The 25,673-nt window shown below is 54.0% G+C and overlaps 10 protein-coding genes across 10 annotated transcripts; 4 read left to right on the top strand and 6 right to left on the bottom strand.

Annotated features, from left to right (window-relative positions):
* Positions 1-3,271: 3,271 nt before the first annotated feature.
* LTR77_010381 (uncharacterized protein) lies at positions 3,272-3,625 on the bottom strand (the record flags this gene model as incomplete). The annotated part of the gene is made up of 3 exons (XM_064807601.1): positions 3,272-3,385; positions 3,438-3,556; positions 3,619-3,625. The coding sequence occupies 3 exons, from the start codon at positions 3,623-3,625 to the stop codon at positions 3,272-3,274; spliced, it is 240 nt and encodes a 79-aa protein (XP_064654110.1).
* A 570-nt stretch (positions 3,626-4,195) lies between these two features.
* On the bottom strand, positions 4,196-7,580 carry LTR77_010380 (uncharacterized protein; the record flags this gene model as incomplete). The annotated part of the gene is made up of 11 exons (XM_064807600.1): positions 4,196-5,104; positions 5,158-5,265; positions 5,319-5,630; positions 5,732-5,845; positions 6,018-6,243; positions 6,311-6,593; positions 6,644-6,719; positions 6,789-6,895; positions 6,959-7,163; positions 7,214-7,454; positions 7,510-7,580. The coding sequence occupies 11 exons, from the start codon at positions 7,578-7,580 to the stop codon at positions 4,196-4,198; spliced, it is 2,652 nt and encodes an 883-aa protein (XP_064654109.1).
* Positions 7,581-8,052: 472 nt separating this feature from the next.
* Positions 8,053-8,971, top strand: LTR77_010379 (uncharacterized protein; the record flags this gene model as incomplete). Its single annotated transcript, XM_064807599.1, has 2 exons — positions 8,053-8,201; positions 8,260-8,971. The coding sequence occupies 2 exons, from the start codon at positions 8,053-8,055 to the stop codon at positions 8,969-8,971; spliced, it is 861 nt and encodes a 286-aa protein (XP_064654108.1).
* A 15-nt stretch (positions 8,972-8,986) lies between these two features.
* ATX1 (Cytosolic copper metallochaperone) lies at positions 8,987-9,283 on the bottom strand (the record flags this gene model as incomplete). Its single annotated transcript, XM_064807598.1, has 2 exons — positions 8,987-9,138; positions 9,196-9,283. 2 exons carry the CDS (start codon positions 9,281-9,283, stop codon positions 8,987-8,989), a joined length of 240 nt encoding a protein of 79 aa, XP_064654107.1.
* A 431-nt stretch (positions 9,284-9,714) lies between these two features.
* RIM20 (pH-response regulator protein palA/rim20) lies at positions 9,715-12,750 on the top strand (the record flags this gene model as incomplete). Its single annotated transcript, XM_064807597.1, has 9 exons — positions 9,715-10,314; positions 10,377-10,532; positions 10,591-10,773; positions 10,827-11,197; positions 11,270-11,418; positions 11,505-12,145; positions 12,237-12,278; positions 12,364-12,396; positions 12,463-12,750. 9 exons carry the CDS (start codon positions 9,715-9,717, stop codon positions 12,748-12,750), a joined length of 2,463 nt encoding a protein of 820 aa, XP_064654106.1.
* Positions 12,751-16,174: 3,424 nt separating this feature from the next.
* Positions 16,175-16,692, top strand: LTR77_010376 (uncharacterized protein; the record flags this gene model as incomplete). The annotated part of the gene is made up of 3 exons (XM_064807596.1): positions 16,175-16,529; positions 16,611-16,624; positions 16,678-16,692. The coding sequence occupies 3 exons, from the start codon at positions 16,175-16,177 to the stop codon at positions 16,690-16,692; spliced, it is 384 nt and encodes a 127-aa protein (XP_064654105.1).
* Positions 16,693-17,104: 412 nt separating this feature from the next.
* LTR77_010375 (uncharacterized protein) lies at positions 17,105-18,125 on the bottom strand (the record flags this gene model as incomplete). The annotated part of the gene is made up of 2 exons (XM_064807595.1): positions 17,105-17,245; positions 17,298-18,125. The coding sequence occupies 2 exons, from the start codon at positions 18,123-18,125 to the stop codon at positions 17,105-17,107; spliced, it is 969 nt and encodes a 322-aa protein (XP_064654104.1).
* Positions 18,126-21,897: 3,772 nt separating this feature from the next.
* LTR77_010374 (uncharacterized protein) lies at positions 21,898-22,646 on the bottom strand (the record flags this gene model as incomplete). The annotated part of the gene is made up of 2 exons (XM_064807594.1): positions 21,898-22,499; positions 22,628-22,646. The coding sequence occupies 2 exons, from the start codon at positions 22,644-22,646 to the stop codon at positions 21,898-21,900; spliced, it is 621 nt and encodes a 206-aa protein (XP_064654103.1).
* Positions 22,647-23,111: 465 nt separating this feature from the next.
* On the bottom strand, positions 23,112-24,059 carry LTR77_010373 (uncharacterized protein; the record flags this gene model as incomplete). Its single annotated transcript, XM_064807593.1, has 2 exons — positions 23,112-23,902; positions 23,951-24,059. The coding sequence occupies 2 exons, from the start codon at positions 24,057-24,059 to the stop codon at positions 23,112-23,114; spliced, it is 900 nt and encodes a 299-aa protein (XP_064654102.1).
* A 286-nt stretch (positions 24,060-24,345) lies between these two features.
* FOX2_1 (bifunctional hydroxyacyl-CoA dehydrogenase/enoyl-CoA hydratase fox2) lies at positions 24,346-25,305 on the top strand (the record flags this gene model as incomplete). The annotated part of the gene is made up of 1 exon (XM_064807592.1): positions 24,346-25,305. One exon carries the CDS (start codon positions 24,346-24,348, stop codon positions 25,303-25,305), a length of 960 nt encoding a protein of 319 aa, XP_064654101.1.
* Positions 25,306-25,673: the final 368 nt, after the last annotated feature.

Below are 25,673 nucleotides of genomic sequence, written 5' to 3'. Positions count from 1 at the left end.
CCTCCTCCTCCGCCAAGTGCTTGCCAGTGCGTCGAGCATCTGAACGGCTTGGCATATATCGTAGATGCTTGGCTTCAGACCAGCACTGCGCTCCACAGCAGACCGACGGCATTGCAAATCATCGGCTGTGTCGGAGTTAGGAGGACGGAGAAAGACTAACATTCTTTCAAGCCGAGAGAGCCGTTTGTGCGGTGGATCGCTAAAAGATCATCTTCGGCTCTGACAGCCTCAAGCCACCGCTGCCCTGGTCCATTTGTCAACCCCGGCGCATTGGCTGTGGCTTCTGCTGGTGCAGTACCGACTGCCGACGAGTTCCGTCTGGAAATTGCGTCAAGTACCGTGCTTTTAGGGCGCAGGGTCTAGAACTCCACGTGCGCTGGGAGGATCCCGTAAAGCTTAACTTGGACCATCTGCAATGACCTCACGCAGCCACGCTCGAGCACCAGCCTCTGCGAACATGTCAGTAGGCTGTCCTGAGATGCCCTTCCGCTTGGATAGAGGTCGAGGTATCGACTGCCCGAGCAGATCAGCATGCATAACACCTTGCAAGCCAAGCAGCAAGGTACACCTCGCCACGACCTTACCGTCGGCCCAATGCCACTCCGCCAAGACGTGGCAGCTGTGGCAGTGTCGGATGCTTCTGCGTTCCAAGTAGCCGGAGGTCAGTCACCGTCGACGCCCCGGCTATTCTTTGCTATGCGACCCAGACGAGGCGCTGTGGCTGCAGATACACCTTCCAATCACGGCCAAGCGCTCGGCCCGCTCGGCTTAAAGTGTTCTGGACGGAAGTCTCTCCTGCTTGGTACCAACACTTGGAGGAGCTACAGGGAGATATTTTGCATTATGGCTGTTGCAGATGCCTCGGTTCGTCGACACCTGCCACATGCAGCAGCAACAACTTGACTTGGAGTCAGGCGTCAGGTGAACCGCGTTTCGTCCATGCACCTCTGCACGCTTCGTGTCTCTTGCTTTGCTGCCCATCATCAGCGCTAGCACAACGCGGACCCCAAATCCGCACACCCACCGGGCTGAGTGTCTGCTCTGAGCAGAATGACGTCGGGCACAGAGTCATGAAGGATCGGCCGGTCACCAACAACGCGACTCGGAGGGTGATCGTATCGAGCGGCCGGCTCCTGCCTCTACCACCCTATTAGAAGTATAACACCCCGACATTGAGTTTGACCGCACGAGGTAGCCGCAGAACCCTACATGCATCTTTTCATCATGGACTGTCAGAGTTCATCTCCCGGGCCGATAGAACGTCGTCTATCGCCGATTGTGTCAAATCTGGAGCCAATCCGTTGTTGTATCACGATCGGTTTGGATACGGTCAAGAGCTCTTCGCTACGTCTCTAGACAACCGAGCAAACGCCAGAGGTATTCTGCAGATGTAGAGCCAGATGGCAGATCCGAGACGAAGAGCCTTTCATTTCACAGTCTACCCTGGAACACCGCTACCAAATGATTCACCTACAGCACGCGCCTTTCCATCTCACACCAATATCAATCACAGCGGTATGGCGGCTTGCTGCTCGCTGGGCTCTGCCATCTCACGGAGACTCGCAAGCTGCTTCGAGTAACTCCTCATACCCCGCTTTCACCTTCGGAGCAGTTTGATGCTTCCTGGTTCGAGCAAGGGCATTCTCGAGGACCTCTAAGCTCTTCTTCGATGCTGAAAATATCTCGAACACTGGAGCTCCGCTGATCATCGAGGGTCTGGAACACTGGAGCTTCGCTAATCATCGAGGGGTCGGCAGTCAATATGGGAGTCGTCGAGGCGGACCAGGTTAGCGATCTCCACAGCTGCAGCACCCCGCGTCTCGGCGATCTGTATTCTTCACCGATGCTGGTGCATGGGCAGATTGTCGATCAATCGAGTGGGCGGCCTGATGGGCAAGTGTCTGCTGTTCTTGTCTACATCTCCAGAGGTATGCTGTATGAAGTGCGACATCACCGCCTCGAAAAAGCTCCTTTGCGCTGCAAGACACACTGAAGACAGATATTCCAACATCCCCGCGAGCGTCTCGGGAAAGGGTGCCATGTCAACATGCAACTTTGGCTGGAGGCAAGACATGTGGTTTGATTTAAATCGTCTTGCTTGGGGAAGTTGCTTCGTGGAAAATCACACCATGATAGACCAAGACTTTCTGTGCACACAAATAGGTAGGCACTGTTTGCGGTGACGCATTGCGATAATTCAAAGGAGAGCGTGAGTACGTCAACAGTTAAGCAAGCGAAGCAACAATGTCAACGGGAATCCGTGTCATGATCTGCCTTGCGAATATCTTGCGGATGCCAGCACTATCGTCCCCATGTGGATCACTGGCTGCTGGCACTGTGTCCATGTCTGAAGCTACTACCCTTGGACTGAGACGCCGGAAGCCAAGGAGAATATCTGTAATACACTGGTATCTATATATCTATACTGAACTAATTATATGCCCAATGAGAGACGGAAGGAGAAATGGCACATGGCTTGATTCGCATCCCAGAGACGGCCATCAGAAAGGAAATGGCTCAGGAGGGCTTCTCGTCACCATCCGCTGGCCTTCGGATGTCGCAGTGCTATACTTGATGCAGTCTAACACCTGGCATAATAGTACCACTACGAAGTCCCTGTCCCAAGAGCTCAGTCGCTCGAGGAGATCACTTGAATTCGACCGACTGGTTGCATACCCGCCGAATCGGAGTTTGAGATTCTTTGCTGAATGAAAATCTACGTAGCCATAATATTAGTTGGCGTGCTCCGTTTGGTCCTGAGCATGATGCTCGATAGTCTCCGCGACAGCTGCGTTTAGAACCACTAGGCCTCGCCGGAGGGCTGGAATAACATGCTCCAAGCTGTCGGTGGAAATGAGCGAAGGTCGACACTCAACGCCCAATCCCTCATCTAGGATCAGATCCGCCATTGTTGCAGCTTGCTCTTCTGAGTTGGAAATGGCGTCTCGATGCTTCCACAGTTGCGGGCGCTTCAGACAGTCAATCACCTCCGCAACGCTCGAAATGCGTGGCGTGCCGAATAGTCCATGTCCCTCTGTGTGATCGCAGATGTTCCTCATCAAGTTGTGGAAGAAAGACAACACTGCTTCTCTTGGTGGGCCTCCATATATGCGGCAACGCCTGGGAGAATGACGGGGTAGGTGCTGTAATCAAGGCTGAGCTTTTTGCATGCGGCAAAAGCAGTCACGTCTGTTGGATATTTGTCCATAGTGTGATGGAAAGTCTCCCGCATGGCTTTTAGACCAAGATAGACGCCAATGTGGAGTTCGTTCTAATGGGCGTAGTACGTGGTTTGCATATCGAAGTCCGTCCAGCTTGACTCGAAGATCATGAGTCTCGCAATTGCCAAGATGGGATGCATTTTGGGATCGGCGTGGTTATCACCCTGGACAATGATTGTTAGCATCAACTTAGGTTGGAAGTGTTGTTATACGCACGAGGCAGTTTTCGCAGATGGGGCGGCTTCGTCCGACCTGGTCATAGGTCAGTGATGTAGACTGGGCGTCGCGAGTTTTGCTGAAGGCGTAGACCCACCCACTCAACGCAACCCCGTGTCCTGTACCCAGGGTCAGCAATCTCCGAAGTGGGAGCGGAATGAGCATGAAGGGGGATGCTTACCAGCCATCACAAGGATATCGAACGGTTTTGCCTACGTCGTATGGATTCGCCATGTAGGGTGGAGGTCCTAGAGGAGGACTGGAAGAGCGCCCGTTTAGTCTAGATTGGAAGTCAGCGTGTACGACGTTGTGATTATCCAACTGTGCGGCTCGTGTCTCCTCAGCTGCTGTTGTGCCATCATCTCCAGTGCCACTGTTGCTGCGGCCGGCCGCTGCTGCAGGGTGATCACGAGCCGAGTGACGGCGTCGTGTCGGGGAAACACGGGAGAGCCAGCTCGTGATCATGGTTGTGGGAGATGTAATGTGCTGTCCCTTTTGAAGTCTCGGTATCCAAAATCTATCGTTTGGTATTTCTGAAAATCGTGTTGAGTGATACATACATCGGTGTTTTATGCCAGGTTAAAAAGGCCTGTTTGCCAACGCAGCGATGACTGTCCATTCTCGAGGTCCGCAAACATACATTGGCAGCGAGGCCTGTGAGTGCCTCTCGAGTCAGGCGGACCCATGAGGGAGCGATCACTGAGCTTGACCCCATATGAATCGAAGCTGCTGCGTCGAGGCATGCCTGTGCTTGCAGCTCACAACGTAGACTTCCCGCCCATCAGCTCCACGGCAGCATTGCTGATGCAAGCCTTCCCGGTCTCTTTGACCTTCGCCCGATACACAACCTTCCCGCTTTCCTTCCACATCTCGGTAACGATCGTCTGCCCTGGCAACACTGTACCAGCAAACCTCACCTTAATATTCTTGTACGGGCCATACGCTTGATACACATGTTTGCCGGAGATGCCAAACGTGGCCAGGCCGTGCAAGATCGGTACGTCAAATCCCCCGACTCTTGAGAACGCCGGATCGATGTGAAGCGGATTGTAGTCGCCCATCAGTCTGTAGAGGGCCGCGAGATCGTCCGACGTCTTCTCCTCGACAACCTTATCGGGCCGACGAGAGGGTGGGTTGTTTGCGCCGGTGGCTGCTCCGCGGTCACTCGGTTGGCGCCCGCCGCCGAAGCCGCCCGAATTGCGGATGAAGGCCACGCTTTCATTGTAGAAGACTGGCTTGCCGGCTTCGTCGGTGGTGGTGTTGCCTCTCCGGACAATAGCAGCATTGCCCTTGTCTACCACTTCCACAAGGCTTGTAGCAGATTTTAGGGTCCCGCATGTTGGGATGGGGAACTGCTTGATCTCGAGGTATTGTTCGCCGTGTAGCAGCATGCGAGGGTCAAAGTTCGGCAGAATATCCTTCATCTCGAAGGGCAGTCGTGCGAAATATGTTGGCACAACCCCAAAAGTTGGAAGAACTTCAAAGTTGTCGGAGCCTTCAAAAACGAGATTGAGATCGGTACGTTTAGCGCCAATTCCTAGGTTGTAGAGGATGGCATCTCGATCCGTGTAGCTGTAGGTTGCCGGCGTGCCTTTCATTTGCATGGCCTCATAGATCTTTTGAAGATACTTGCGGTTCGCACGATTTTCTGCTTGCATGCTCGCCTTCTGTTCAGTCGATTAGCAGAGGTGAAACTCCTTTTGCACACGAAGTGACTGACAAGCTTTGGGTTTTTCATCACATTGCCCATAGTCCATTTGCTACCTTCCGCGGGAGTGTCTGGGTTATCTGCTTGTCCATTGTCGAAGTTGCAGATCTCGTTGAACACCTGCAAGCACGTCAGTGTCTGGCACAGCTCATGACTGAGCACCGGCCGCCTACCTTCGCCACCTCTTCTACAGCAGGCACGCCCTTCTCATGCTCAAAGTCATACCCTCTTGTCCTCTGCCATCTCGTGCACGCAAAGCTGCCACTCGCGCTCTCGAACAACTGCGCCATAGCTGGAGGTTTCTCCGAGCACAAAGCTGCGACCAGCGGAGCGACGAAGGCCGGGCTGATGGCTTGTACTTGTTCGTCAGCCCACACAGTCTTTGTCATGTTGGTGCCGGCGGACGGCGCTACGGCGTTGGCGACGATGTTGTATTTGGCTCCTTCCCGAGCGCAGACCTTGGTGAAGCCGATGATGCCACATTTCTGCCCACTGGTCGTCAGCATTTGGAGCGCCCATACAGGTGAGAATGAGTGCGTAAGTGGAGCTGAGAAGGAGCAGAGGCATTGTAAGGAGATTATCTTACCGCAGCGGCGTAGTTCGCTTGACCAAAGTTGCCGTAGATGCCGCTCGTAGAGGTAATGTTAACTATGCGGCCGTACTTCTGCTTCAGAAAATGTGGCCACGCTGCTCTGGTAACCTGCGTGACGTAGAAGTATGAGCAGTGTGCTCTCGAGTTGAAGGCTTCTGCTAAGAACGACTTGCCTTGTAGATGCCTCTTAGATGAACGTTCATTACGGGAAACCATAAGTCATCAGTCATGTTCTAAACTTGTCAGCACTCTCTCGAGACACAAGGCTGGGGAGTTGTACCTGGAACGCCTTGTCACGCAGGATGCCAGCGTTGTTCACGATGACATCTATCCGGCCGTACGCATCGATCACGTGCTTGACCACGGCATCCCCGTCTTCGACACTGATGGCTTGGGATGTTGCTTCTCCCTTCGCATCGCGGATCTCTTGGGCCACCTCATCTGCCCCTTCGAGGTCGTTTACAACAACGTTTGCGCCCAACTTGGCAAACTGCATTGCGTACGCCCTGCAGAACGGAGTAAGATGGTCAGCAAGCCATGTGTCTAAGAAGACCTTCTATCCTCAACACCTACCTGCCCAAGCCAGCACCACCACCAGTGACGAGCACGACCTTGCCCTTGAAGTCCAATGCATCTCCTCGCACGTTACTGGGCTGCGCCATGGCTTCCTCCAGCAAGTCCACGCTGTTTGCAACGCCTTTGGGGTAGCTGGAGCCTTTGGAGAAGTCGATGATCTTGTCGTAGTTCCGCAGTACAACGTCCGGAGTGAGGCTGTCATCCGGTCTGGCGATGAAGCCTTTGCTTCGCTGCCATCGGATCTTGGAGTAGTGGCCGGCTCCAGCCTCGAAGATGCTGCCTGAGACGGCTTTAGCACTGTTACCGATTCTTTCATCCATTGGTACATACCTGTCTCCGAGCAGCTCGGGTGCACCAGCACGCCGACTAGAGGAACAACAGAAGCAGGATTCATGGCCTCCATCATCTGCGGAAGCGATATCGTCAGTGGATGGCTCCGAAGAGAGCGGATTGAGTGGAGAGTGGTGGCACCTACCTCTGGCGGCCAAACTGTCTGAGTTAATCTGGAAGCAGCTGCAGGAGCGAGGACGTTGCAGTGGATATTATACTTGAGCCCTTCCTTTGCGAGCGTCTCCGTGAAACCTACATGCCGTCAGAGGCTTGCTTGTCTCAATTACTGTGAGGAACCGGCCATTGGGATCGTACCGACCAGTGCCATCTTCGCTGCCGCATAGTTGGCTTGTCCGAAGTTTCCGAAAAGTCCAGAAGAGGATGAAGTGTTGATGACCTTGCCATACCGCTGCTTGCGGAAGAACGGCCAGGCAGCTCGGGCTGTTCGCATTGCACCAGTGACATGCACATCCATGATGACGTCCCAGTCTTCATCTTTCATGTTGCGGATGGTGATGTCCTGGTGAGGGCGTTAGTGAAGAACCAGATGCTGATGAATTGAAATATTACCCTTAGGATTCCAGCATTGTTGATCAGTACATCCACTCGGCCATAGTTGTAGATTGCAGTCTTGACGATCTTCTCGCCTTCCTGAACGGCATTGTAGTTTGCTACGGCCTCGCCACCGGCGTCCTTGATCTCCTTGACTACCACATCTGCGACTGCGGCGTTTGCACCGGGTTTGCCATTGAACGTCCCGCCCAAGTCATTGACCACAACTTTGGCCCCTCGTGCAGCAAAGAATTTGGCACTTTCGTCGCGTTAGTGGAGGTGCAATAGATGTCGGCTCTCCATGGGCAACGAACTAGGTTTTTCCAAGACCTGCACCCCCTCCTGTTATTACGACGACCTGACCATCGTAGCGTATTTCAGCCATTGTTGGGGATGACGATGTGAGTAGAGTAGCTCAATGAGCTGATGGATGAGAGCCTGGGAGAAGACATGAGATGGAGAATGGTATACAGTACTTGCCTGGCCGAGGCATCTCTTCCCCGCAAACGCCTTGTTGACGGGCACAGGCGAGGATGTTGTCTGTGTCTTCGGTGGTCAAATCCAGACTGGGAAAGCCCCGTATCTATGCTGTTGCAGTATGACTCGCGCTCTGCCAGCTCCTACATCGTGCAGGAGTGTATGCCTACATCGCGCTGAAGGTATTTTGACAGCATGTCGACGGTCTCGATGTTGCGATGGTGAGAGACGGGAACAAGGTGGAAGATGGACCGGAAGCCGATCGGCATTGGGCGGCTTCTGATCGACTTCGTCCACTCGGCAACCCCGCCTTCGACTCTCGTGCCTGCTAACGATGCCGTCTGATGAGGTCTTGAGCGAACGTAGATGAGTAGACGACCATGAGCAGTGCAAAGGAGCGCCTGCAAGACATCAATAGCACCATCGCCCCAACGCCCACTGAGTCGGCTTCATCTACCGCACCAATGTCGGTCCCCATCGACAACGAGATCAAAGGGAAGCTGGCCTTGGTGACCGGAGCATCTGGCGGGTGAGTCTGCTCGCCCGGCTGTCTTCAAGGCGAGCGCTCACTCATCAGCCCTCGATAGGATTGGCGCAGCTTGTGCTCGTGACCTGTGGGCCAATGGCGCATCGTTGGCGCTGACCTACAACACGAACAAGGAGCCGCTTGATCAGCTGGTCAGTGAGTTGGAACAGCAGAGTGGAAGTGAAGGCAGAAGGATATCCAAGCATAAGTGCGATGTTGGATACGAGGCCGAGTTGAACAAGCTATATGCAGAGCTCACACAGCAACATGGCCAGGGAGCAGACATCTTGGTCGTGAATGCGGGCTACGGAAAAAGAGTGAGCAGTATCCTGGACATCAGCATCGAAGAGTGGGACTACACCGTGAACGTCAATCTCCGCTCCTCCTTCGTCCTCACCAAACTCGCCATGCCTCATATGCTGGCCAAGGAGTGGGGTAGGGTTGTATACATCTCTTCCATTGCTGCCGGCGGAACATCGATCAACGGCTGTCACTACTCGGCAAGCAAGGCCGGCGTGCAAGGCCTTTCGAAGAACCTCGCCGCCAAGATGGGCAAGAGCGGCATCACCTTCAACGATGTCGCGCCGGCAATGATCACCGAGACGGGCATGATCAAGGACGAAGAGGCGCTGAAGGGGACACCGGGGGATGTGAAGAACATACCAGTCGGCAGGAGTGGACGGCCACAAGAGTGTGCGAACGCGGTGACGATGCTGTGTCGCACGGGATATATGACTGGACAGAGCCTTTTGCTTTCCGGGGGACTGAAGTAGTGATAGCTGTGGTGTCTATACAGGCTGCTCTACTCCGTCCGCCTCGCCGCTGTTGACCTTCTTACCCGTCTTCTTGATCTTCTCCAGCACTGTCGCGTATTCGAGGTTCTCTTCGGTGACGATGTTGGCGGTTTGGGTGTCGAGGGAGACGTCGTAGGATTTGACGCCTGTCGTTTCTCTTTAGCTGCGGTACATGTATGTTACTTTCATAGGTGTCGCCATACCATCCAGCTTCTTCAACACTCGCTCAACAGCGCCTGAGCAGCCTCCGCAGGTCATGGTGACATTGAACTTGTAGTTGTGTTCCGCCATTCTGTCCGCTGTTCCGACTTCTGTAGAGCGTGGTTGTATTGTGGAGTTGTCCGAAGGTGTCGTACCAAAGTGAGGAGGGAGATGTGTCGCGAGATATGGCTTCTGGATTGGTAATGAGACGCAGGGTCCGGTGGATGCAGGTACAACCAAGACGCATCTACAGTACTTCACTCTCGTTTCGGCTTGATTACATGCGACGTCTCATCTCGCCGTCGCCAAACCCCGACTCAGCAAGCGGTCTGTCTCGAGAGTCTAGACCTCTGGCGCGGGCGGTGAAGACACGTGCGCCGTTCTGCCACCACCGCCACCAAGAAGCGCCCCGCCAAACAGAAACAACCTGGAACATCTCCACGATTGCGCCTATAACGAACGGGTTGCGAGGTTGGGCACGGAGGGTTCCGGACAGTCTTCTTTAACTACTACTCGCAGCGATGCAGACCGGCAACATTCTCGCCATCCCATTCCACAAGACCACGAATATCTCCCTCCACTCGGCCATCAGTTCCTACATCTCCAGCAAATACGACCAACATCCGTCTACCTTTGCGCGAGACCTGGAAATCGTAGACCAGCTAAGGAAGGATGCTGTCAACTCGCTGGAGCCGCACAGCTCGGGGCTCTCGAAGCTGCAGAAGTATGCCGCCCAATTGATATGGATGGGTGGCAAGTTTCCAGTCGACATAGGCGCCGACTTCACCTGGACTTCTTCCCTTTCGAATGCCGCCTACCATCAGCAAGGCCATGCGAAGACGGACAATAACCTCCGCTTCGAGCTGGCCAACGTCCTCTTCAACCTGGCAGCCATGTACTCCCAACTTGCCCTCTCCTCCAACCGTGCCACTTCGGATGGTCTGAAGAATGCTGCCAACAACTTCTGCTCTGCTGCAGGCGTCGTCAGTCATCTCAAGAACAACATCCTGCCTGAGCTACGCGGGAGTCCGCCCGAAGACATGGATGACCTGACGCTGGAATCCTTGGAGCAACTAATGTTGGCGCAAGGGCAAGAATGCTATTGGCAGCGCGGGGTGAAGGTGAGCATGACTGTCGATCGTGCTGTCACTTGAACTGATGCAATGCTAACTGTGTCACGCAGGACGGCTTGAAAGATGCCTCCATCTCGAAGCTGGCTGCAAAAGTATCAGATCTGTACTCAGACGCTGGCGACTGGGCGCTGAAGAGCGAATTCATCAGCAGCGAGTGGATCCATCATATGAATGCGAAGCATCACCATTTTGCTGCCGCCGCACAAGTGAGTCATTCTCTGTCCAACCTATGCTATAGCCTACAACTTGCTAACAATATAGCAGTACAGAGCCGCATGCGACTGTCTCGAGAAGAGAAAATATGGTGAAGAAGTGGCAAGATTGCGAGATAGCTTGCAGTGTACCAATGAAGCCCTCAAGGAAGGGAGATATGTGAACAAGGCCGTTTCCGGAGACCTGCAAGGGCTGAAGAACAGAGTGACCGAAGACTTGAAGAGAGCAGAAAAGGTGTTTACTAATGGGCCTCAAGTCATGAAGCGCTGCTGACACTCATCTCGCAGGATAACGATACCATCTATCTCATAGCAGAACCCACCAAGGCCGAACTCCGGCCACTGGACCGCGCAAGCATGGTCAAGGCGTCGGTACCGAAAGAGGTTGCACGCTCGCAAGAACTACTTTTCGAGCACGGCAGTCAGCTAGGCAAGCCGCTCTTTGAGAAGCTGGTGCCGTACAGCGTCCATGTGGCGGCATCCATATACGCCGACCGCCGAGATCGATTGGTCAATGACAGCATAATTGCTGAGCTGGAGGCGATGACTCAGCGGATACACGAGACGTTGTCCAGCATGAACCTGCCCGGTAGCTTGCAAGCGCTCGAAAAGCCGATGGGTCTCCCACCCAATTTGATCAGCCATGCGGAGGAAGTGAGGTACGGTTGCTCATCGACAGAGGCCTTGGGAGACCCGTAGAAATGCTAATGCTCTCTTTTCTGCGTATTCAGGCAAGCCAACGGTGTTCAGAGATTGCGCAGCACCATCGCCGACACAGAGAAGCTCAAAGCCAACAACCGGAGTCTGTATCAAGAAGGCGTTGACCTTTTGCGGACTGAAAGCTCAGAGGATGAAGCATCAAGGAGAAAGTATGGAACTGGTGAGTTCTGACAGGGTCGAAACAGTCATGCCTTCTTGTCTATGCAGCGCAAGCAGAGCCGACCCTAACATTCTCTTGTTCCGCAGCACGCTGGACACGGTCAACTGGGCAAGAGGCGCTGCCAAAACTCTACAATCAGGTCAGCGACATCGAAGGCTATCTGAAGCAGGCGGAGAACTCCGACAAGATTGTTGAGAACCGTCTTCGGGAGAATGAGAGACTCATACGGCTGCTGAATGGGACCAACCGGGACTTGGAAGATTATGTGCCATCCTCGCGACGAGCGACAATGACTGCGAAGGTCGAACGCGAAGCCAATGGACTCAGAGCGAATCTGAACGAAGTCAACCGGCTCGAATCGAAGCGGCGAAGAAAGGTCGAAGATCTACGGCTGAAGGCGAAGGAAGACGATGTCCACCCGGCATTGCTGAAGGAGGCGGCTCGGTTGGAGAGAGAATACCCAATGCAACCTATCGCCGCTTCCCAGTTCGACACTCTTCTGGAACAACGTCTTCAGCAGTACGATGTTCACCGCGAGGATCTGAAGCGGGAGGAAGCTGAGCAAGACCGTCTCATGGCACGTATATCGGACACCAACACGAGCTTTCAGCTGGCGAACAAGGGCGACAGCAGTTCTAAAGAGCGGACTCAGGCTCTGCAGTCTGTGGAAGTGGCGTTCACGAGCTGGCGCGAGATCATGAGGGACCTGGAGACTGGGAGAAAGTTTGTAAGTCCCAGCACCCCGTTACTACGGCGGACTACAACGCAGCTAGTTTATTCTACTCCTCATTAGCATGCACTGACCCAGCCACTTGCAGTACAATGATTTGTCCTCCATCACTACCAGGTTCAGAGATGAGGTGAGTGTTGATGCAAAGACTGCACCTCCAGTTTGGGTCTCAGATTCGCTTCTGGTGTTCGACGTCGCTGACTTTTGTCTATCAGTGCCGGAACTTCATCTACGCACGGAGGACTGAGGTAGGTCGCATGAGTAGAAGCTTCTCGACGTCGGTGAACACACCACAGCTGACTTTAATCTCGCAGGCCCAGAAGCTTGAAGAGGACGTCAGCACTTCGATGGCCGGTCTGCAACTCCAGCAAAACACACAGCAGAATCTACTCCAGCAGAAGCAGTATCAGCAACAGCAGCAGCAACAGCAGCAGCCACAGCAGCCAGCTCCACAGGCGAGGATGGCGCAGGCACCTTTGGCAGCTCCTACGCCTACGAGGCCGAACGTCCCGGCGAATGTACCGCCGGTGGTCAGCACGCAGGATCAGCAAAAGCCGCCTACGTGGCAAGAGGGTATGCCTATCCGCTTCGGTGGAAAATAGCAGACTACTGTCGTGAGAATGTCCCTGACCAGGGCTGGCGGCTAATGGCTGGATCCAATTGGAGATTGTTTGAGAATTCACGACGAAGCATCGAGCCGCTCGCAGTTCCAAGTGGAGTGATGAAGTGTTCTGCGGAGTGTTCTGCTTGGAGTAGTGCAATGTACGACGGCAAATCGAGAACTGACTTGCACAGCATCAGTCGGCCCAGACACAGCAACTGCACTGACGCTACCATCATCACTTACCGTCCTTCGTGCCTATCTCGCATGCTTCTACAGTTAGAGACCAAAGCCGGTAAAATCTTTTCGGCTACCTTCCGAACGTGCTGAGAAAAGCTGTTTCCAAGTGTATCAAGCTGACCGCCGTCAGGCCTTCAAGTGCATACACTCACCTTTCGATTGCGCACGTGAGGTGCTGTTGAAGGGAGACGCTTGCCAATCATGCATGGTACAACAATCCTTCTCCAACCTCTGCCATGAGTCTACGTCTAATAACTGGGACCACGACAGCTTCGAGGCCGCTGCAGCGCCCGCGAAGCCGACGGACCAGATTCCCCACGAGAGGTCCTTCGACGCTCGGCAAGCCCAGCGTTGACCCTGGCCGAACTTCTTCTGCAGACCGGAGTGAATTACATCCGGGACCACAATCTCTTCGCCGCTTGTCCACGAAGCGAGCTCTTGGAGGCTCCGCTCACAGTGCTGGGTGCACTGAATACTGCCATCAACACTACGATGTCGACTTCTCGAAGCAGTCAAGAGATAGCTGCTGCTGGACAAGTTCAAGAGCTGTATTGAGGGTGGCACCCGCTGCTGGTATTGGGCGACACAATGGCCTTCCCCGACGATGAAGAGCTGTTGCGGTACTTCTGTGGCGCTGTCAGGCGGCTTGTACGCTGTTCCATGATCAGACATAGCGGTGCAGGGAGAGTCTTCGTGAGGGCGCCTTCTACTACGCCGTGAATAGGCTTGATCCTTGGTTGGCATTCTTTGGAGGTTCAGCTAGATTGCTTCTCGAGTTCAGACCACACACAATTGGAGCAACCGCAGGCAATGTGATCACCCGGGAGGTCTCTTGCCATCATGCCATTGCTCTCTACGACACATTTCTCGGCAGCTGATCCAATTACAACATTCATTGTTTGCGTGCACTACATTGCGATCTGACCGAGCTTCTTTTTGGTCATACGTGTAGGAGTGTTAACATTCTTGCAGGATCGCACAACTTCTCCCTTTTTTCTCCGTACCACTGTCAAGCCCTCGACATCAACTCGGAGTACACAACTTCGGCCGAATTGCCATTCTACGAGACTTCCGCCAATCCCCAACATACTTTGACTTCGCTCGCCATCGACACGACATTATACGTCCGGCCCTTTAGCACCAATGACGACTCAAGGCCTTTGTCGGATCTGCCTATGCGCCTAGTCAATGCCGCCAGGAGGTGGGGCGCTCGTAGAGATGATGTGGGATACCCTATCGGCTGAACCCAAGACGTGGTGGATGGAGTCTGACCGCCCGTTCCAAGCAACAGCCAACAAATTTGCAGACATAGTCATTGCTCCACCTGAAGGCGCATTGACCTGCGATGTAACAGCGGACAATATCATGTGGGACACCTCACCACAGAGGCTGGAGGTGTCATTCGGCATGCCCGCAAAGGTGGAGATCTTAATCAAGGCTGCTGACAACACTCGACAACACGTTGGCCCTCATTACCGTAGCCAAGGATACGCCGACTCGATTCGTGGCTATTACGGCCACCTATTGCTAAACCCCTTGCGATGGTTACTACGACTAGGTGGCCTCGATGACTGCCCTTGAGCAAAGACAGACATACTGCGAGGTCCTACGTTACATCAACTGCTGGACAGTTGCGAGCAGAGATTCTAGTGTACCTGGACGATTTGTGATCGTCCCCGAATAGCCCAAAAGCTAGGACAAGTGGTAAACGGCCTTTGTTGACTAGCGTTTTCGGCCGGGTGTTGGAGACGTCCATTAGTGTTTAGGTTCACGTAGTAAGCAGGCACCAATGATTCGTCATATTCTATGTAGCCGTATCAATGAATCTAGGTTTTCAGACCCTTTTGCCCAAGCAATGCTGTCGGCATACTAGTAATCGTTGGCTTGTGCGAAGGAGTATGCGTACAACATGGCATGGTTTGCAGCTATCACCATTCACAAATGGAAGAAGCTGCCCAAAGGCATCCTCAAAACATCGCTCAACAGACACTTGCGCTCCTATACTGCCTCCTCTACCGACGTCGAACAAGCAGGATCCCACACTCGCTACCAGATGTAAGAGAACTTCAGCCAGTGGTAACCTGCGATTTACAACACCACCAACCACACAACAAAGCGCAATGGCACCAAACGCGCCGCCTGTGTGCAAGAAATGCCCCTGCGCAAGGTCGATGCCCCCCGGGGGCAGCAAGCTAGTTTAGAAGATATGGAACTCAATTTCTGAAGAGCAGCAATGGCATGCGATGGCTGCAGATCGCCCCCCGGAACTCGATGTGCAAGGTCCCTGGGCAAACACCCTGAGTTCATGGCAAAACCAGGTCCCGAGCGATGTTCAACCCGAGAACATCCCGCTTGACGATGCAGATCTAGAGCGCCGTCAAAGGCTGAATAATGTAGCTTTCAGGACGACTTGACAAGCTGTCGAAGCTATCTGTGATGCCGTCCAATGCACACGAGAGCACAAGCATCCTGAGGATCCTGCGCAGCGCTTTGCAGACCAGCTCGAGAAGACATACGCAGGGCTTGGGACAGCCGGCGCTGAGTTTGCCAGGCATTGGGGCGTCCTCAATCTTGTCCAGCGAGCACAGTTTCTGTGCCGTACCTTGGCGCATCTGAGCCGATGGACGGTCCCTCTGATGATTCCTGGTATGCAGCGGAGGATTGTATCGGAGCCAGCACCTGAGCGTACCAAATAGACTATTGAGCTAGTTGCCATTGCTAGGTGTTGTAAGCAGACGGAGTAGCAAGCATAATCATGAAGGCTCATGTTCCAACTCCAGCGTCTTGAATTTGGAGCATGTGCTGCATATGCTTGACTATACTTGTTCCTTGTTCAATACTGCTCTGTCCACGCAAACATCGATCGACCACGCTGTGAATGTAGGCGGTGGCACTTGTCGAGGGTCATCTACCGAATACCTCTTGTCAGGCCTGGTAATACGATTGAATGTAACTCTCCCATATGTTTGCTGTGCCTATGTGGTAGTCACTGCTGGCATAGGAGTATATAACCTCCTTAGTAGCCTCTGCGTCTCCTGTTCTGTCCATCAACATTCCCACGACCTCATTTCGAAAAGCGCCATACACTTACACACTCTCCATACACTTTCATACAAGCACTTCTCGTGCTTTAGATCTGCCACTCCCTCACTCGGCCGACGCGACCTCATTTTAGAGCAAGCAAAATGTCCGACGCCGAGGATCTCTATCGTGTGGTTGCTAGGACCGAAGGCCCGGCCCAGGATATTGCATACCGAGTCATAGATGGCGAAGACATGGCGATCACCACAAGCCTGATTGGCTACGCAACGCGCGGAGATTTGCTCCGCGCCATCGCGGCTGGCCTGGTCACCTTCAATAGTGCAATCAACAACACTCGCGCGGATCAGGGAACGCCAGATTCCGCTGTGGTTGCTTTCTTCGTCCGCGAGTGGCGGGTAGATGTCAGCCGAATCAATCAAACCGTAAGCGCTAGGTATGAACATTTCTCTGAGGAGCAGCTACGGGCAGCTTTTGTGCAACTTTTCCGAGACATCGATGGTAAGGAACATCCTGGCAAATATTCACATGTGTAGGACGCTTGCTGACCTTCCTGCCCTTGTATCTGTAGGTTGTACTGAGGTGTGCATGGGCCGGTAAGTGCTCGAAGGCGTTCGGGTCTTCGATAATGTTGCTGACTGCAGTCCAGAAGGACCATTACTAACGGACGTTGAACGCCGGCCTTGACTTCGGAGTGATCTGATAAGGTGTTGTATGTTGCGGGACGGAGTGAATTGATTGTTCCATGGTATGTACGCGCCAGGTGGCGTCAAGTAGATAGAGAGCGGCATGTAGTAATGTACGTGGTTCGTACACTTACTCAAGATCCAGGAGGTGAAGTAAAGTCGAGGAAACACCCGGGCGAACGTTTCTCCGTCCCGATCCAGGAATTTCAAGGAATCCCCTCTTCCCAATCAGCCAGTCCAGTCTCACGATAATGCAGTAGACACGGGACTGCTTGCAAAGCACTTTGCATCTTGCTGGACATTCGTGCTATGGCGCTACAAGAGTGGAGCGGAAGTGCCCTGCAAGACCACAATGGTATGTGTCTTCTGTCAGTCCACACTACCTATCATCTATGTCTTTGGCACGTATTGATTGAGATAGTCATAATGCTCCATGTTCTCATCGACTAGTCGCCGCAACGTCGTAGCCGCTTCCACTCCAAATTCGGCCGACCAGCTTCTTTCCTCCTCGTCCAGGTCGACTGTTTGCTTCTGATCACGAGGTCAGTCAACGCAAAGTCCAAGATGGAAGTTGACCACTTACAGCCTGTCCTGTCTTGATGCGATCTGAAGTCATTAGATCTCCGAAGAAGTGTCGTCGCATGAAGTCTGCTGCATCTAGCTCGTCCTTCGGAACGGGTTTCCACTGCAGTTGTACTTGCTTTGGGTCCAGGTCGAGAGTGCGACAAACTTCCTGGACAATCATATCTGGCCTTGCGACCAGGTCCTCACCATTTAGAACAAGAGGTGAGCGGCCACTTCGGAAGCGGACGAGTTCGAACATCATCCTTGCCCACTTGAGTGAGGAGAAGACGCGGAAAGATTCGTCGGAAACCTCTTCTTGGAGAGTCAGCCTTTGCGCCCGGTACCAGCTGGGTATCATCAGGGCCGGATGCCTGATGAGAAAGACTGGTGTGAGCGTGTCCAAGAAGTCGTCCGGCATGACAGAAATGTTTGTGTGTTTCGATCCATCGTGCGAACCAGTCTCTCCGGAGATCAGACCTGAGATCATCTCTGGCTGGAGACATGCCACAACATGCTCCTTGATCCATACAACCTTCTCACCTCCGGTCTCAGTTTGGTTCACATTCTCAATCAGGCTCTCCATGCATTTGTGGTAAGTCTCCTGTTCTGCCCCTTCGGTCGCCGCAAGGACCTTTTGTACCTCGTCCGCTGCATCGCACTGCCGGAATCGACAAATGAGTCGCTCTGGCCCAAGGCTTCCGGCTGGGTAGAAGGGATGGAAGATTTGATGGAGCTGGGGGTGTACAGCGAATATCTTGTTGAAAAGTTGCGAGCGTGTTCGGGGGGAGTCGAAGATGAAGATCCGCTTTTGCGCTACTGTGCGTGTAGCGACTGGTCTGTCGGCCATGGTAGATGGGTGGAGTTGGCAGGCTTTGAAATCGTGGCTTTAACATTTTCAGTTATGCAAGAGGTGAAGCTGTATCATATATGTAGTCCCTGGACTTTGACCATAAGCCGCTGTGAGACCATCGACCACCTCACGTAATACATCGGTTTTGCTGTTCGATGCCCCAACTGGGCTCACAGCGTTCAGTGAGCCATTAGTCGACGTTGATGAAATAGATGTCCGTACCAGTCTGACTGTACTTGCAGCTGCTCCTCTGTTTGCCCCAAACCTTGCGCCGGTCTCGCAGCTGGCGAGTCGTCATTCCACTACTTCGTCCTTCCGAGTTGATGATATGTCAGGAAGACCGACGGTCCCCAAGTGAGTGCGCTTGATGACTGGTAGCGCAGGAAGAGAGGAGGATGCGGAGTCTGAATGACAGATGCCACCTCCGGACCAAGCGATGGTTCTAGAACTAGAGGCACGCTCCCGCTCGTTCCTTCCGTTCCACCTTCACTCAGCACGACATCGGGTTGTCCTGGAGCTGACGCAGAGGCCTGAGATTCCTCACATCTGCTCACAATTGTGGAAACCCCGTAATGGCGACCTCGCGCAATGGCCAGACATGGTCGGCAGCAGGCAGCACAGACGCAGGCTGGTCTACAAACTCACCCACCTCATCTCGAGAGCCGGACTCCTCCCCAGCCAGTCTACCATGCCTTTCTAATGGACTTCTCGCTGACATCTCCTGCCACGGCCCGTCTGTGATCATGCTTCCGATGACACCCGAGCATGTAGCTCCCCTCTGGCAAGACACAATCGCCCATCGTCCTGAGAACAGAAGACTCCTCATTCAGACCTACGGTTGGGACTGCCGTGATCCTGGCACATTAACCCATCTTATTTCTGATGGCAGAGGTTGGGGCCTGCGTCCCTTTGTCGCCGTGTCTCGTTCCACGGGCCATCTGGTGAACTGGATGGTACTACAACGTGGCGAAGACAGCAAGACGACAAAGATTGCGCGATTTCTGGGCAGCACTTTGAGAACAGATATCGACTTGGAAGCAATCTTTCTCGTCATGCGCTACATGTTTGAAGTGCAACATCAAGACGTGGTTGAATCGAGGAATGGCACTCTGGACCGGGACAGCTTCACACCACCAGCGTGGACACTTCATGGGTTCTTTCGGAACTCGCTGCTGGTGCCGGAGAAGAGCCAACTTAGCGATCTGTTTGTGCTGTCCAAGGAACAGTGGCCTGCTTTCGCTGCGGCGGCGGAGCCCTGGTTGGGCCTATCGAGCAAGAAGCCTGGCGACCTGAAACTTCCTTCGTGGACATGAAGTGCTCGTCTCAACAAAACGAATAACTTTGGTCAGAACATCCTAGGACCACCACCGCTATAACTTCCGACACAAACCCACCATATACCGCACCCCCGACTCAGAGGCATGCAGCCCTCCCAGCAATGTCGCCGACCCTACTCCAAACAACATCCAGGGACCGTAGCGCGTATGTCTACTCACTTCGCTTCCTTGTCGGTCTCGCCTTTGATGTTAATCTGGCTAGTGCTCTCGAGTTCTGCGAGTTCTTCTTCCGAGCAGCTCGGGTGGCAGTCCGGGTTGGTGTTGCAGTGGCAGCCATCGATCTGCGAGCACCAACATCCGTAGAAGCATGTCTGCTTATGGACCCAGCGGTGACCTTCTGGATAGTCTCGACAGACTTGCTGTGGCTCAAGGCAGCGCATATTGCTGTGTAGGGAAATTACTCTCTTCACTACACTGCGTAGATACATGAACGTACGACCACTGGTAAGCCCAAGTCCGCTCGATGGTGGCAGCGTTCGTGTCCGAGACTGCAGCCAGAAGCCCCAGGCGCTACCACGAAGGCCATGAGGCCGATCAAGTAGGATGGATGCATGGTTGGCGGTTGAGCTCGATCAAGGTCGCCGAAGCAAGACCCGGCTTCGTATAGTTTGGAGGCTGAGGGCTGGAATGCAGAAGAGGGATGAGGTCCAGGTCTGAGATGCCTTGGAACCATCTATATGTGCTTGCCTGTGTTTTGCCCTACCTCCGCTCCGCCTGAGGAGATCGTTGGAGTGTAGCCGACCAGTACGATCAGCTGAAGCCATTGAGTAGCATCCTTTTCCTCTTGGTCACGCAGCACATGATGCAGCCGCAATCATCATATCTGGACGCTGCTGCTCCCCGGACACACACGATTGAAGTGATGTTGGGGTTTCTGCTCCAGAGCACTCTACATTCTCGGTCGTCAGCTGCGCGCTATCTCGCTTGAGAACCGACTGAAAGTAACAATCGGGGCTCGTGAAGCATGCAAACAAGAGGCTCTGGATCATCCGGGGCCGGTTTTGAGGGATAGTTCAGCTGGTCTAGACAGTAGTAATAAGCAAGAACTGATGATACAGACCGGAACGCTGTCGTCAAGCGTTTGGCAGTGCAAGACAGACAGCCATGGGTCTACCGAGCTGGGAGGGATGGCAGGTTATACTTGGGCATGTCCACTTCCAAGAATATCTCGTTGGAGGTGCTCATCGAGTGCAACGCATCGAGAGTAGATGGAAGTTGGGCAGCGTTCGAGAGATTAAACGCTCTACATACGCTGAAACGTGGACACCTCCCTACGACTGAGCAAAGCAATAGGCTGTCCGCCGTCACCTCCTTCCATCTGCTCAACGGTTGCAGTAGACGCTATGGCGTTCGGGTTGACTCTCTAGTCGTCCACCTCAGCACAGAACAGCGTCGTTGAAGGTACAAACAGAAGCATGCCTTCACACAAACATCCCCCCAAAGTCCATGTTTGAGATTCGGCTCATCCCTCATCGAGTTGACGTCGCCTTTGAAGCTGAGTGAGATGCTGTCGAAAAATTTCCCGACCTTCGCCTTCGGGAGCTGACAGATAACCTTGTGCTTGGGACAGTGATGCTTCTGAAACGACTCACTGCGGAATGTGCGCTCTTTGCAACCACCGCAAACATCGAGAGAGCTTCCATCAGTTTTCTACTCCTTTCCACACGCTGCACAGAGGTGCGACAGTGAATGCCGAGGTCATTGTCGGCCGGCGGCCGGAGTATGCGGTTGCTGAGCGTCATACCGCAAGGGAGGAGCGCCGGCTGGCCGCTGTCGTCACCGTGACCTGGAGGGCATTCAATGAGGGTCAAGGGTGGAAGTGTCGCTTTGATGACGTTGAGATAGCCAAAAGTTGTGAGTTGTGATTGTGATGGTGGTTGACGATTGTGACGAGGAGGATTTGGGTAGCGTGGCCTTCGTGTAGAGAAGTTTGAGCCCACTGTCGTTTTCGAAGTCGACTGGCGTGCCTGCGACGTTGGCGGAGTAGGCAGCCTTGATCTGAGAGATTGCGCATGGCGAGAGCTCGTGTTGCGCCTGGTGTGTTCTGCATTGCCATGTACGCATCGTTCAGGATCCGATCACATTGCTCAATCATCTCGTACGCAAGCACGCAGCCCAGCGAGATCGAGCATGCCTGCAGGATGTACATCACACAGTAGGATGAAGTTGCGTGCGGATTGGCCAGGTGGCCACCATGTAAGCTCGTTCCGTCCAGCGAGTGCTCATCTGGGCCCAGTGCTCGAGTAGGAGTTGTCAAGCCTCGTTCTCTAAAAAGGCATTGCGGGTTGACGATGCGGTTACACTACCGCCGTTGTGGCTGGTGAATTCTCCGTCCACACCGCTGATTGATGGCCGACGATCCTTCTTATTGCTTTGAGCGGAGTGTTGGCCCCATATCACCTCCATCCTGATCTTCAGCGTTGTTCAAGCGATCACGCATCCTTCCTTGAGACCCTTGCATTCCTCAACGCTCTCCGTCTCTCTTCCTCTTCGCTGCTCGATCCACCAAACCGCTTCTTGCCCCCTTCGTCCTTTGCCTCCTTCCCAAATACTTGCGATCGGGCTTCAGTTGCCAACTGTGAGACAGTGCTGCCTCCTTGGTCCACACGCTGCTGGGTGCCGTGTCTGCGGCGATGCTCTTGGAGCAGTGAGAGACCTTCCCCTCCACTATCAGCATCGCGGTGCCGCTGGGCGTTTGCTTTGGCTGCGCGAATGCTCGTGCGGGCGTACACGAAGAGGATGCAGGCCATGGTGAAGGCGGCGACGGGAGCGACGATGGTACGGCTGTTGATTTGTCTAGGGAATGGACGTTTGGGTGTGGGTGGAGGTGGCTCCTTGGCCGGGGTAGACGCCTCTGTGGTGCCCCCAGGGCCGCGAGGTTGGGAGAGGCGGGCGCCCATGTTGTCAGGACTATACCATGCTTTGTATGCTTTCTGGAGTCGTCGAGCTGTGCTGTCGTGGTGATGGGGAGGGAAGTGTGCTGGACTCTCCGCAGGCCGGGATGAGAAATGCCCCGAGTTCTCTTTGACGACACCTGGAACCCTTCGTCCTCTCTATTCGTACTCAATGTAGGCAGAACATCATTTCTTGCGGTTGGATCACCGAGATTGGTTGAGATGGGAGGTGATGGCTATCAGTGATCGATCACGCTCGCAGCCGCACGACCATTCTGAACCAGCATGTCTCCAGCTCTTTGGAGTCGGCCAACGGAAACCTCAGCCCAAAGTCCTTAGAATCATGTCCAAGGGCCCGTAGCTTGAAGATCACGGGAAGATGAAGTAGGTCATGAAGTCGCCACTTTCATATGCGAGTTCGGTTTCCATATAACTTTGCCCTCTGGAATTCCCACCTTTTGCCTGATTTTCACACCTGCAACGATGTCTTCGCCCTCGTGAGAAGACATCAATCAGAACAATGAACGTTTGTAATACGAGGCTAAGGACTATCCAAGTCCCGAACAATCTAAGACTGAGTTGGCTGCCGGATACGGCGCTGGGTAGGTGGACATTGTGGATCCAGATTGGATCAGTGCTGCGTGGACAATGCAGAAGCTGAACATCAAGAACGGGCGTACAACGTGAGTAGAATGGCTTACTGTGGGCTTGCTGTAAGGCGAGATGATCAGTGTGAGGGATTACCAAGACACTCACAGCGAGTCTAGCCACGCTTGATATAAATCTTCGACTTCCACACACTCCTTTCCTCTCACCCACACGCATTTCCCATTCGCACCTTCACCTGAGGTCGAGGCTAAAGTGGCCACTGCCCATGCCACATCCTCCGGCTGGCTCGCCGACTGTGAAACATCCTCAGAGACGGACACGTCACTCACCATTGGTGTCAGCGTATACCACGGAGCTACCATGGCGAGTACCACCTGCCGCTCCAGCACCTCTGGCCTCCGTGATGTCGCTCGAACGAGACCTAGGGCGGCGTGCTTGGAAGTCACATAAACGTCCTGGAGCGGAAACCCGATGTAAGAAGCTGCAGAGCCAGTGACGATGATGTGAAGGCCAGTCGTGGAGCTCACAGCGGCGTGGTGTAGCGCAAGCTTGATGCCATACAATACGCCCTTGACGTTGACGTCGAACACCAAGTCGGAAGGCTGTGCAAGCTCGCCAGATCCAGACGCTCCGGTGTCGTTCGCAAGGTAGTTCGACTGCACGCTTGCCTTTGCTCCCGCCTGCCCGCTGACGTACGCAAGCTCAGGGTTGGTGCCGGCGTTCAGACACACCAGGTGCGGAGGTCCAAACCTCTCGACGGTGTGTGACAAGAGCGAAGCCTGCTGCGCCCAGGAAGTGATGTCGCATTGGAAGCTGGAAGCTTGCTCGTTGTTGAGCGACTGTGTAGCCTCCAACAACAGCTGCTCGTCCCGGTCTACGAGTACAACTCTAGCACCTGCGTTGGCAAGAATTCGTGAAAGCGCAAGTCCGATGCCTGAACTACTGTTAGCGGGGGGGTCATTTGCTGAGTGCGGTGACATACCAGACGCTGCACCGGTGATGATGGCGACTTTACCCGTAGCCCAGGTTGAGAGAGCATCGTCCGTGACTCTCTCCACAGGCCTGGACGATCTTCCAGGGCCAGTCACCATGTCTTCAAAGCAAGCTGAGCTCTGCAGCTGGGTTTGCGACAGTAAACGCTTGAGATCAGAGTCTCTCGCACACTTCTAGACGCATATGCCTTCCATGTCCGTTAGCTCAGTGCTTGAATCGTTCGTCACGTGCCTTTGATTGACGCAATGAAGCTGACTCGAGTCGAGACTGGGCCTGCCATTACACTTCCGGCCAGAACAGCTACGCTGAAGATTGCTTCAGTGCCTGCCTCCCAATCTTCAAGTCACAATTTCAAACTGAAGTACACGACCATCATCGACCGCCATGGCCCGTACGCTCCCACTTTCCGGACGGGTTGCCATTGTCACAGGCGCAGGCGGCGGCTTGGGACGGGAGTATGCGCTCCTGTTGGCGTCTCGAGGGGCGAAAGTGGTGGTGAACGACTACGGTGGCTCTCTGGACGGGCAGAAAGGGGGGACATCTCGTGCGCAGAAGGTCGTCGACGAGATCCAGCAGGCGGGCGGGGAAGCGGTGGCCGACGGACATGACGTGTCGCTCGACGCCGAGGTTCCTGAGATTGTCGAGACGGCACAGCGTGCTTTTCATCAGGGCATCCACATCCTCATCAACAACGCCGGCACAGCCGGTCAGATGAGTGATGTTGGACGCGACTTCAATGGCCCTTCCTTTCGTCGTACCTGGGAGATCGCGGCGTACGGCACCAACCTGCTCATCTCGGCCGTCTGGCCTCTGATGGTGGAACAAGGGTACGGCCGCATTGTCAACACTAGCTCCGACTCCATCTACGGCTTTGGCGGTGGAGGCGATGGCGGATACGCCTCCTCCAAAGGCGCGGTGTTTGCTTTGACCAAGGATCTAGGCAAGGCGAGCCTCAAGCACGGCATCACCATCAACGGCGTCCTGCCGTCTGCGGCTTCAAGAATGTCCGACTTGTCACCGGTCATCAAGCAGATCACCTCGCAATACTTCGAAGCTTCCCAAGTCGCCACATTTGTAGGGGCTTTGGCGGACGAGCGCTGCGCCGTGTCGGGCGAACTGTTCAGTGTGGGTGGTGGCCGCGCCGCGCGAACGACACTGGCGACGTTTCCAGGCCACCGCAGCAATAGTGTCGAGGGCTATCTTGACAATTTCGACAGCGTGATGGGTTCGGCAGCGAATGTTCACATTCCTGCAGACTGCATGGATCAAGTTGCGTACGCCATTTCACAAGCCACGGACATCTCTGTAGACGAGGCGCGGAGAGCGACGGTGCTTAGAGAGTAGCAAAAACTCTACTCGAAATTTTGAAAGCAGGCTGTGGATGTCTTCAAGTTTCATCTGCATCGCATGATTGTCTCTCAATAGTCTGCGGCTATCGTACTGTTTATTACTTCACCTGCTGTCTCGAACTCATGAACCGCAAGCTGGGAAATTTGAAGAAACAGGTTGCCTGAGGAACAGCAGCGGCACCCCGGGCCCTACATGCTTGACTCGGCCAGCTGACAGCGTTTGATAGACCCATCCAGAAGCTTGATACTGGATGCCGCGCTGACTACACTTTAAACGCAGCAGGGTTAGGGTTAGGGTTTTGTTTTGGTTTAGGGTTATTGTTTTGGTTAGGGTTATTGTTAGGGTTAGGGTTATTGTTAGGG

The sequence above is a fragment of the Saxophila tyrrhenica genome (genome assembly GCF_035928015.1).
Source record: "Saxophila tyrrhenica strain CCFEE 5935 chromosome Unknown scaffold_23, whole genome shotgun sequence".
NCBI classification, from domain to species: Eukaryota; Fungi; Ascomycota; class Dothideomycetes; order Mycosphaerellales; family Extremaceae; genus Saxophila; species Saxophila tyrrhenica.
This window is presented reverse-complemented; position numbering and strand designations above follow the sequence as displayed.